The 11,473-nt window shown below is 39.8% G+C and overlaps 1 protein-coding gene and 2 non-coding genes across 3 annotated transcripts; all 3 read left to right on the top strand.

Moving 5' to 3' along the window:
* The first annotated feature begins 288 nt into the window (after nucleotides 1-288).
* Nucleotides 289-360, top strand: trnah-gug (transfer RNA histidin (anticodon GUG)). Its single transcript has one exon. It is a non-coding gene; the product is annotated as a tRNA-His (tRNA).
* A 1,013-nt stretch (nucleotides 361-1,373) lies between these two features.
* On the top strand, nucleotides 1,374-1,445 carry trnah-gug (transfer RNA histidin (anticodon GUG)). Its single transcript has one exon. It is a non-coding gene; the product is annotated as a tRNA-His (tRNA).
* A 773-nt stretch (nucleotides 1,446-2,218) lies between these two features.
* Nucleotides 2,219-11,287, top strand: clptm1l (CLPTM1 like). The gene is made up of 18 exons (XM_073463273.1): nucleotides 2,219-2,444; nucleotides 3,307-3,538; nucleotides 3,661-3,755; nucleotides 4,563-4,752; nucleotides 5,115-5,299; nucleotides 5,393-5,471; nucleotides 5,881-5,998; nucleotides 6,128-6,222; nucleotides 6,317-6,401; nucleotides 7,059-7,162; nucleotides 7,240-7,305; nucleotides 7,751-7,801; nucleotides 8,094-8,176; nucleotides 8,270-8,304; nucleotides 8,452-8,507; nucleotides 8,831-8,875; nucleotides 9,001-9,116; nucleotides 9,215-11,287. Exons 2-18 carry the CDS (start codon nucleotides 3,374-3,376, stop codon nucleotides 9,297-9,299), a joined length of 1,653 nt encoding a protein of 550 aa, XP_073319374.1. The 5' UTR covers nucleotides 2,219-2,444; nucleotides 3,307-3,373; the 3' UTR covers nucleotides 9,300-11,287.
* The last annotated feature ends 186 nt before the right edge of the window (nucleotides 11,288-11,473 follow it).

Genomic DNA, 11,473 nt, shown 5'->3' with positions numbered 1-11,473 from the left:
TTGCTGATGATCCGGGGCACTGCTGAAAGACTAAATAAATGCTACAAATGTATATTTTATTGTTTAATGACTTGATTTACTGAAATGAGTATCAGTAGGAATTATAGCTAGACATTGTAGCTCGTCAGCGCTGAGGACTTGGTTTTGTCTGGTTGTGCTGTCTTTTGATTAAAGAGAGTTAGTCAGACTGATAAACAGCCTACATGCTACTTTTTATACTTTAATTTTTTGGGCTTTTAGCTATGTACCAAGTTTCTTTATTAATTTGCATTATAGTGCAGCTTCCCAGCCGTGATCGTATAGTGGTTAGTACTCTGCGTTGTGGCCGCAGCAACCCCGGTTCGAATCCGGGTCACGGCAGTCAGTTTTGACAGCGAGGAACAACCAGAAAGATTACATCATAAATCCTCTGCAAAAGAAGAAGATGATGAGAAGTGTGACACCTTGGTGAAACATACAGACAATCCGCTTTATCGATGGTACGGCTTCATAAGGAAAAGTAAGCAGCTCCTTCTGTGACCTTGTCACCTCTATAAATCCCTTTCACAATGAAGTAATAGACAGAAATTAGGAATTCTTGATTATAATAAACTTTATTTATATTGCATCTTTAAAAACAGAGTTTACAAAGTGCTTTGACTATCTAGCAAAAGCAGGAAACTCAGGAAGACAATATTACAGAATAAACACTGCAGTCAAGACAAACACAAGAAAGCCTCGTCTGAGGTGAAGGGAAGACCGGAAGGTAGAACAGAAAATGTAAAAAACACAAAAAGTCAATATGATTAACTGCAAGTAAAAGGAATAAAAGCCATAAAACAGGCAAAATCACAGAAAAGGAAAGAGACAGGGGGGAAAAGTAATACAAGAACAGGTATAAACAAAAGAACAAAACCAATAAAGGACGAAAAGACGACATCACATCAGAGGAACTGAGAACAGATCCAAAGATTATGGGCAGTAAAAAGAATAAAGGACAATAAATAGATTATTCCCATCTTTATATGTATTTGTCATTGCAGAGGTTCAGTATGACGAGATTCAATTATCAAAGGTGACATTTCTGATTACACAAAAAAGTTAAACATATATGTGCAAATATAAGAATAAGAATTTATCAAGAAAAACAGGACAACAAACTCAGTGATAAAGGTAAGAAAGTGAAGGTATATGATATTAAATATAAAAATATGAGCCTAAATACAAATAAGATCTAAAGTATTTCTAATTTATAGGAAATACAACAGAGTGAGGTAATATTTCTGCTGGCAGGTTGATGATTTTTGACATTAGAACAAATATTTAACTAACAACGGAAATAGTGGGTAACATGTACCCTATCTGCTGCGTGACGTCTCCACGACAGATGGCCAGCCGTGATCGTATAGTGGTTAGTACTCTGCGTTGTGGCCGCAGCAACCCCGGTTCGAATCCGGGTCACGGCAGTCAATTTTGGGGGTTAACCTACATACAACCTTACAGTCTAGTTTATATCGTCATGTCACAGGGTGGAATTAGAAACACTCGGTCTGAACAGTGGATATTGGTGTTTGCAAGCAAAATTAACCAACCAAGTGAATGAAAGCTAATATAATATCTTAAAAATGTACCTTTGCTGAAAAGTCGTAATATCTAATAAATCTCAATACTTAACAAAACCTGTATATTTGAGCTAAATAAATGCATGTTTTTTTAATTGCTTTTATTAAACAAGATAGGTACAAACAACAAGGCACTTCAATAATGGTTAATAATTATAAATAATAATAATTAATGTGTATGTATTATGCACATTTCAGCAGTTCTTTTGCAGATTTTCATTTCATATACTTCAGGGACTTACAATACAGTCTACATTAATTGTAAAAAGCATTGAAAATGAGTGGGGTTTTTTCATAATGTAATATTTTGCCATTATAAGAGTTGTATAATAAGCAGATTTACACTTTTCCCTTTCATTACCAGTCCAAATATTACATCCGCATGTGATTTTGATTCAAAATTAAATTTTAATCTAAAAAAAAAAAAATCGGATTAAAAAAATAAAAATAAATTGATCATTAATTGATTTTAAAGTGAATTTCTTTAGCTTTGGGCTAAATAACTGTTTTGTTCGTCTTCTGTGTCTCGCTGACGTGAAGTCTCGCGTTATCACTCCCCAAATCTCGTCCAGGAAACCAACCAGGAAGCGAACGGCGGAAATCTAAGTCCACCTCACGCTTTCAGTTTGCAATTTCTGTCTGGACGTGTTATTGCCTGAATGGAGAGGACAGCCGAGTAGAAAGCAGATGTCTTCAGCTGAAAACGGCGGTGGACGGTTTTAAAGAAACGATGTCGTCGCGTCTAACCACCCGGCGGGCTCGGTAAAAGTGGATGTGCGGATAGCCAGCCAATGATCCAGCTGAGAGTGTCCTGTCACTGACAGCCTGCCACATTAAACATCGGTACGTTCATCGTTTCACCTCTGAATTTCACTTGTATTGTATGATATAAAATATGAGCGCAAAAATACATATAAAACCTTCAGCTATGGCAACACCGAGGCTCTGATAGACGAGTCAAAGACAGCAGCTTTCAAGAAACATTAGAAAACAAATCGTGACGAGCAAAAAACCAGAGAGAAGCAGCCATATGGACAAGTTGGCAGCAAGTGTCTGTGAGTTTAAGTCAGTTAGAGGGCTTTAGAGTGCCTCTAGCCTAGCTACAGTCATTTATATGACAGAAAACAGGTGGGTATTTACTGTAACCTCATGCAAATAATACATCTGTGTCAGTAACTGACCTGAGTGGTCACAATAAGTCAGCTGCAGAAATCTAAGTGAGTCTCATTTTGTCTGTCAATGTCAAAGCCTTCCCTCTTATCATCTAACGTTGCAGATGTGATTCCCTGATTTCATTTCATCTTTTGTCGCAGTCGAGCGGTACAAAACTGGACGAGCACGCTCTGGCACATGTCTTTAACCAGCCTGTGTCCTATGCTTGTTGAAAGGCACGATGAAGACTTGTTTCATGCATGGAATCACGTTCCTGCACATCTTATCACAAACACAGCGCGGCTATAGGTGTGTGGACAACCCCTGTCCACTGAAATCAACAGTTGGGGGGAAACTTGTTTCCTGTCTTGACATGACAGCGTGTCACAAAGCCATGTCCACAAGAAAATGTTTTTTTGGGAACAAATTCCTGCAGCCAGCCTCCAGAATCTTCTGTATATCCGACAGTCAGCACAGATTTAAGCCTGTATTATTGTAACTATTATCACCGTACTACCCACTGACCCTCCATCTATGATCTCTCCATCTGCAGACATATGGCCCTGCTCCTCAGCTAGCCGAAGGAGACGACGCAACGACACGACGTGAGCAGCAGCATCATGTTCCTGAAAACATCATTCACCACCCTGGTCGTGGGTGTCTTTGTGGTTTACGTGCTCCACACCTGCTGGGTGATGTACGGGATAGTGTACACTAAACCCTGCGACAGCCCTAAAGGTGAAAACTGTATCACACCCTTCCTGGCAGGGAACCCGAAACTACAGGTCAGTACCTTAGGGAGATAGGGAGGGAGTGTTTTCTGTTTAACTGTCTCTGTGTGTGGTTATGCCAGTAGTGTTGTGTATACATGTAATAATATGTGTAAAATCTGTCTGTGTGTATCCAGTTAAGTATCTACACTGCAGTGCGGCGCAACGCAGAGGGAGGACATACCCTGATCCACAGAGAGGACGAATTTGATGTCAACAGCAAGTTTGAGAGGTTTGTGGTACTCTCACTATGTGACATAAGATAGAGTTATGAAAAGCCTGAGACATAAAGTGTCTCTGTCCTCAGATCTGATCGGTTAAAGGTGCAATAAGTAAGAATTGAGTCCTGTTGGATTCATGCTCAAAACAAATGGGGGCAGCCTATCACCAGAATAACTGTAGCTACTGTTAATTTGTTAATGCATCATTAAATCTGGCTAGGTACTGAGACTGAAACAGATGTTAAATGTGCTTCAGTGCGGTCGTAATTTAACGTTTTTAAGAATTATTTATTGACTTACTGTGAATGTTTTGTTTTACAGTTTTGGAAGTTGATATTTTAAAGGTGAAATGTATAATAAATTTCAGTTAAAACTGTTTATAAATTGCCTTAAATTGTCAAAAGAATTTGAAGCAATAACAGTTTTGATGTTAGGACATAGAAATCAATTGAAGTTAGCATGCTGACCAGCTAGCCCTGGCCCCTCCCGGTCCAAAGTTCCTGTGCTAGCAGTGTAAACACCAACACTCCCCCGGTCCTCCAGGCTTCCTGTCTGGATTGCTAGCTGCACGACTAACTGAGCTAACTAGCTCACAGTTAGCAAATAGCAGCTAGTTAGCAGCAATTAACGGTTATTCTAGTGATTCAACAGGTGGCTAATACTTACATATTGCACCTTTAAGACACTTTTTAAAGTATTTTCCAAAGAAACCAGTGTTACACATCTATAACCATTCATAACCCATATCATACAGTAATTTAAACAAATATATTATCCTTCCTTTCATAAACTTCCCTCCTTCTCTCTTTTCCCTCCAGAATAGTAAACGTCTCCCTCCCTAAGAAGACACGTAACAATGGAACCTTATATGCGCTCGTATTTGTCCATCAAGCCGGTGTCACCCCGTGGGAGGATCCTCGACAGGTCCACCTGGTGGCTCAGCTCACCACGTACATGGTCCCTAAACCGCCTGAGATCTCCCTGATATCCGGAGAGGATCAAACACAGGTACTGAGTCGTTTCAAAGTTCAGGCTGAAAGTGAAACAGGATGAAGTTTTCTGAATAAACACTTGTCCATTATATTTATCATTTCTTTTATTTCAAATACTTTGAGAATTTGTTTTGTGTGATGTCTAGATGATTTATTTTAGCAGTTATTTTGAGTAATAGCAGGTATTTTCTTTTGTAATGTTGGTATTAATATATGTAACATCTCTCCGTCCTGTAGCTGACCACTTACAGTTTTGTAACGACAAGTTAGCTTAACTGCAGAACATTTGTGTTCTGTGTCTTATCAATATACTGTAGATCCAGATAAGTTTGGTCATTTGATTTAAGAGGAAAATCTTTGTCTATGTGATCAACACAGAGTCAGAAAGAAGAAGCCCAGCAAAAGAAACGGCGCAATGGTAACCCCGCAGCAGGGGGTCCCACTTCCACGTCAGATCACCCCTATTCCCACTGGCGCTCCCGCCTGACACTCAATATTGTCGGCGACCACTTCCTGTTCGACAGGGAATACCTCCCCGGTGATGTCCACAGATACCTCAGAGTGTAAGATAACACACACAGGCTGTGCAAGTCTCATCAAAACTTTAAATTAGGATCCAGAAGCATCAGAGGATGTTTTGCTTTTCTGTGTTTCAGATTCCAAAATGGTAAAAAGATGGTTTATCTACCTCTGCTGTTTGTTGATGAGCTCAGCAACCGGGTCAAGGACCTTGTGGTAAGCCTTTTGATTGAAATAAGTATTACATAATACGCTGTAATTAACCAAACCCATCAGATTTTCAAATGCACTGTTTGTTCTGTTATCCATTGCTTTACTGAACTTGTTTAGAGGTAAAATTAAACATTTACACTATTACCCAATGATTTAAGCTCTTTGTTAGTGTGTTTTCATTGACCCCAGACATAAACTACAGTCTGACTCAGAATAAAGTTTGTCTCAGCTAAATGTCACAGAGACAAAAAAGTATTTATGACAATAGTTTACAGCCGTTTTGAGCCATTACTCATCTAAAAAAGTATGTTGATGTGTCGTTTCACAACCAAACTTTAAAGAGAATGAGAGCAGATCATCAATACTTGAATGTAGTAGCTGAATTTTGAAAATAATGTGTGTGTATCTGTAGGAGATCAACAGTACCTCAATGGAGCTCCCTCTGACCATCTCCTACGACTCCATCTCTCTGGGGAGGCTACGATTCTGGATCCACATGCAAGACGCTGTTTACTCTCTGCAGCAGTTTGGTATGTTAATCACTCTTTCTCTCTCTCACACACACACACACACACACACAAACACACAGTCTACAAGGCTTACACTTTAATACGCTATACATTTCTCCCTCTGCTGTCTCCCTGCTGTGTGTGTTGCAGGTTTCACAGAAAAGGATGCAGATGAGATTAAAGGAATCTTTGTGGACACCAACCTGTACTTCCTGGCTCTGACCTTCTTTGTGGCTGCTTTCCATGTAAGCACTGAGATGTACTGATTATAAACAGTTCACACAAAACTGTGGTTTAACAGATTTAAGTGTTTCATATGTTTTATTTGCTTTTTTTTAGCTCCTTTTTGACTTCCTGGCGTTCAAGAATGACATCAGCTTCTGGAAGCAGAAGAAAAGCATGGTGGGAATGTCCAGCAAAGCAGGTAGGTAACTTTGTTCTCATGAAAAACACGGAAAGGAAAAAAAGCAAAACAGATGACAAAGTTGGAAAGGTCTGCAGATTCAGCTGCACACTTTACATCTGTTTTTGACTGGTTCAATAGAGCATGTACAGCAGAGTATGTAACTGTCAGTCCTTTCAGAAAAATGTGTAAAACAAGTGAATCCACAACAAACCAGGCATCAGCGATGTGTTGTTGTGTAATCTGACTCAGTGAGTCTGGACTGCTGGGTGGCCAGATGTTGTGTTCTGCTTCCTTCTGCTCTGTAACAGAAGAAGGGATGCTCTTACATGCTTTCTAGCTGGTAATGGTAAGATCTAACCATCTGCAGAGGGCTGCTGAGCAATATTTAGCCCGGAGCTGTGTAAGAAACAGGCCTACACTGCTACAGCTTAATGATTCTGAATAGTTTTCTAATTGTTCAGCCAGCTTTAGCACAGTGAGACGACATGACTCACGGATTTTTAGAGCAGATGGTGCAATAACATCTGTGTGGACAGAATATGATATGATGCTTCGAAACTGTGGAAAAGTCTATCGTGTGCTGGATTACAGGATTAAAACCTTGACCGACAGTAACCGAGGCAAAGCCGTCGCAGCACAACATTTAATGTTTGCATGTTTTGTTTTGTTTCCCAGTGCTCTGGCGATGTTTCAGCACCATAGTGATTTTCCTCTATCTGTTTGACGAGCAGACCAGCCTGCTTGTCCTCATACCTGCTGGCATCGGCTCCATGATTGAAGTGAGTACACAAAGATGAAGAACACAGACACACCTGCACTTTGCAGTTCCATTCACATTTTTTTATTTTCTTTGCAGGTGTGGAAAGTGAAGAAGGCCTTCAAGATTCAGGTGTTCTGGAGAGGAGGCAAACCAGAATTCCAGGTGTGTGTGTGTGATAATTTTTCTGTCATCTCTCGTTTATTTTCACAGCTCATTATAAAGCAACTCCTTCCTATGTAGGTTGCTCTACACTGTTTTACTGCTTGTTGATAGTAAATCCATCAGCACCGTTTCCTCTAACTCCTGTGCACAGATAATTCATTTCATTTTCCCTCCCCGCTCCGCTGCTGTATTAAAGCTCTCTGCTAAATTACTGTGGGTTGAAAGAGAAAGCACAGAGCAGGTGCTGGAGTGCCACATTTTACAGCCATGATAAAGAAAAATGTTTTTTATGCAGTAGCGTCGGCAGGATTACACATCTGTAATAGATAAAATGATTGGCCTTGTTGGCTTGATTGCAGCATTTTCCCATATTTCAGAGCCACTAACGTCTCGTGTGTGTGTGTGTGTGCGTGTGTGTGTGTGTGTGTTCTTTTCTGTGGAACAGTTTGGGAAATTGGATGAATCAGAGAGGAGGACAGAAGAGTATGACACACTGGTAAGACCCGATAGACTCACACAGTCATACGTGCATAGACAATACAATACAAAATAAAAACCATACGTGTTGAGACAGGAAGTCATCATTAAAGCATCTTAAAGTAAATTCTTTAAAGGGTCAGTTCAACCAAATCACAAAAGATATCATTTATCTACAGCCTTAGAGGCATCTGGCATTGTAATCGGGAATTATTTCTAAAATAAATAGGATTGTTGTCATTTATTAACTTACCGGACAGTATATATTATGTTGTAACTGGACTTCTCATGTGCGTTGTGTTTCTCTGTAGGCCATGAAGTATCTCTCATACCTCCTTTACCCCTTGTGTATCGGAGGGGCTGTGTACGCTCTAATATTCCTCCGATATAAGAGGTGAGAGTCTTTACATTTATATACTGTGATTACTATTCAAGTGGTACTGATGTCACAAGATTTCCTTCATCTGTTTCTCCGTGTCTCTTTTAGTTGGTACTCGTGGTTGATCAACAGTTTGGTTAATGGTAAGCTTTTATAAAAATCTCTTCACGCTTTGGATCAAAACAACTTTTTACAAACAAATAAACCAGTCGTAGAATTACAAGTTGATTACCTGCTTGTGCCGTTGATTTCCATTATTTGATGGTTCACCATGTTCTTGACCATTCCAGGTGTATACGCCTTTGGCTTCCTCTTCATGCTTCCTCAACTGTTTGTCAACTATAAGGTCAGTTCATGATTGTAAACGTGAATGTGGGCACGGTCTTACTTTTAAGAAAAATGCACAATGTGGTAACGGACAAAATGGTTTTTCTCTTCTGGGCTACTGTAGAAACATGGCGGCGAAACATCACAGATTCCAGATTTTTGATTTCTGTCAATATATCCCCTAAATTCGACAAACTGCACCTTTAACTGCTCCAGATCTTCTAGGAAAGTTAGCCTGCTAAAACATGAAATTGTTCCGATATTGCCTCGCATTTGATTTGATTTGATTGACTGTTTTTGTCTTTCAAACATCCCACTGATTTATTATGCTTAATCCAACAGCTGAAATCTGTGGCCCACCTCCCCTGGAAAGCCTTCATGTACAAGGTGAGAACACAACTGTGATTTTCAAATGTGAAATGAAGTCACCGTCACTGAATATCCTTTTTAGTGATTGGTGCATTTTCAAAAATGTATAATTATTATTATTGATATCTCTTGTTTGTTGTCAGGCGTTCAATACCTTTATCGACGATGTGTTTGCCTTCATCATCACCATGCCAACGTCCCACAGACTGGCCTGTTTCAGAGACGATGTGGTGTTTCTCATTTACCTCTACCAGAGATGGTACACACACACACACACACACTAACACACAGATTCTTAGGTAACCAACAAAATATACAACAGTTTCCAAACCTAAAAGTCTCTCTCTTCCTCCACAGGCTCTACCCAGTGGACAAAACAAGAGTAAATGAATATGGAGTTTCTTATGACGAAAAACCCAAAGGAAAGACTCACAAGGACTAGAGAGGAAAGGCGGGTTATTGGCTTCCATGGTCCGGTGTCTGCGAGTTTTGTCTTCGCTCCAGTGGTATGAGCTGAGCTGGTTTAACAGTCCAGAGACACCTGGACAAAGATTTTTCTGTTTATGGTCAGTTAGGTGTATCGACATCCTCGTGGTGTTTGTCTTCTTCACCTCGCCCCGTAGTGCAACATGTGAAGAGGTTTACATCTGCTTGTCTGTCTTTTGCCGTCTGGAGGGGTAATTTTTTTTGTTTTGCAGTGTGCGGCGGGACAGAATCTCTGGCGCATTTCAAACTAACGCAACAACCTGGGAAAATTGTGTTCTTGATTGGTGCGAGTGGCTGACAACCTGCTCGCGACTGCAACTGTGTCTACCACAGGTCAGACAGGTAGATATTGGTGGCAGCTCCCAGCCCTCTCAGCCATAAATTCAGCTCTTCCTTTTTTTTCCCCAAACATCATGTCAAGGCATTCCTTGTCTATTAAAACATCCTTCCATCCAGTTTTTTTTTGTGGGGGGGGGGAGGTTGTACCTTGGTTTTTCCAGCTTTGGATGTCTGCAAATACTGATTAGGTTGTGCTCAACAGCAAGAGAAAAATCAGATTTATTACACTGTCTTGGGCTCCCATTTTAAGCCGAAGTTTCCTCTTGAGAACCAATGTAGATGTTTTATTTTCAGAAATGTTATTGCATTGTCAAAAAGGGATCATCATTTTTAAACATGTTGATGTTTACAAAATTCCAGTTAATTGAAAGAGTTAATTTTGAGGAGAGTCTAATTCAGACTGCTTCAAGGAACAAACATCTAAATTTATTACTTTTCCATATTTTTATTCAATGTAAGCGCAAAGCCTGATACGACGGAGCTTTCCCCGTGTCCCCATCGTAATCGTAGCTTGGATGCTGGAAACTGGTTGTCACGGTAACTGTGATGATACTGAGCTGCATTAAGCAAAGGTCGACAGTGCTGACATATGTGGGCAACAACTGGATGTATCGTTAACTCAGTTACTGTAAATATTGCTAATGCAGAATGTGAGTGTTTCAATTATATAAAAATTAATGCTGATTTTAAAGCATCAATATGTAAATATTCCAACATTTCTATCCTGAATTCTCATGCAGACAAAAGCTAACATACTCGTTGACAAATTCCAGATATGTCAGACAGTGAAAGAAAAAGGCAATTGTCAGCATTTCAAATACATAAATTTTAACTTTTAAGATGTTACTAACGCACCCTGCACCTGTGCTCGTATGACGGCTGTAATGGAAGCAACGTAGAAGATTCCAATTTGTTGCCATGGTGAATTGGATCAATTGCCGGAACATTCCAGAATCTCGAGCTGCAGTAGAAACAGATAGACTATTATTATTTGTTGCCACGGGAGACCGGGATGAACATTCTGGAATGTAACGCTTGAGAGTTACGGAACCTGTCGAGGTGAACCGTCTGCTCTGTCCGCTTGTTGAATGATGCTGACTTTTATTACACTGAAACACAGGAGGGTGCCACTGAACGCCACGCTGTCCTCTCCACCCAATCTAGTTTTTGTAGTTTTACCTGCTCGAGTATTTTTTACATATCAGGGCCAAGAAAATACGTCAGTGCCAAATGTGAGAATGATTCTCGTGGGCTTTGTATGTTCACTGTCTATGGTCCATCTGATGTTTTTAAACTGATGCTGACATTGTGGGGGGGAAACAGTGAATGGTAAGACTTGAGAAAAGTATTACTACATCTGGACTTTTTTGTTTTGTTTTTTTGCCATACTTCTATTTTTTTGTTTATTTTTTTAAATAGAAAGAATACTTGGAATGAGCGGAGTCCATTTTCACATATCAGGATAAATTAGGTTTATGTGCAAAGGTCCAGCACAAGTTTTCTGTTCCTGTGTACATGCAGCCTGGAGAGATTTGTCTTGAAAGGGTTTTACTTATTGTAATGTTGTTGTTTTTGATTGAGATGAAATAAAATTGACTGACTGAACACATCATTTGCATTGGATTTAAAACATCTGGATATATTACTTATGTATGTATTTCACAATTTGGTTTAAAGTGATAAGAGCAATAGGAACTGAACAAAGCATGCATATTGACTTGCACAGTGCCAAATTTCTAAACATCATTTAACCTCCACCTGGAGGGTTGATACAGTGCACTCTATGTACAT

The sequence above is a fragment of the Pagrus major genome, chromosome 3 (assembly GCF_040436345.1).
Source record: "Pagrus major chromosome 3, Pma_NU_1.0".
Taxonomy (NCBI): domain Eukaryota; kingdom Metazoa; phylum Chordata; class Actinopteri; order Spariformes; family Sparidae; genus Pagrus; species Pagrus major.
The sequence above is the reverse complement of the archived record's forward strand: the minus strand, read 5'-3'. Positions and strand labels throughout refer to the sequence as shown.

Coding starts and splice junctions, on each gene's coding strand:
- clptm1l (XM_073463273.1), top strand. CDS start 3,374: ATGTTCCTGAAAACATCATTCACCACCCTGGTCGTGGGTGTCTTTGTG. Junction 7,163..7,239: donor GCATCGGCTCCATGATTGAA/GTGAGTACACAA, acceptor TTTTCTTTGCAG/GTGTGGAAAGTGAAGAAGGC. Junction 8,508..8,830: donor AACTGTTTGTCAACTATAAG/GTCAGTTCATGA, acceptor TTAATCCAACAG/CTGAAATCTGTGGCCCACCT.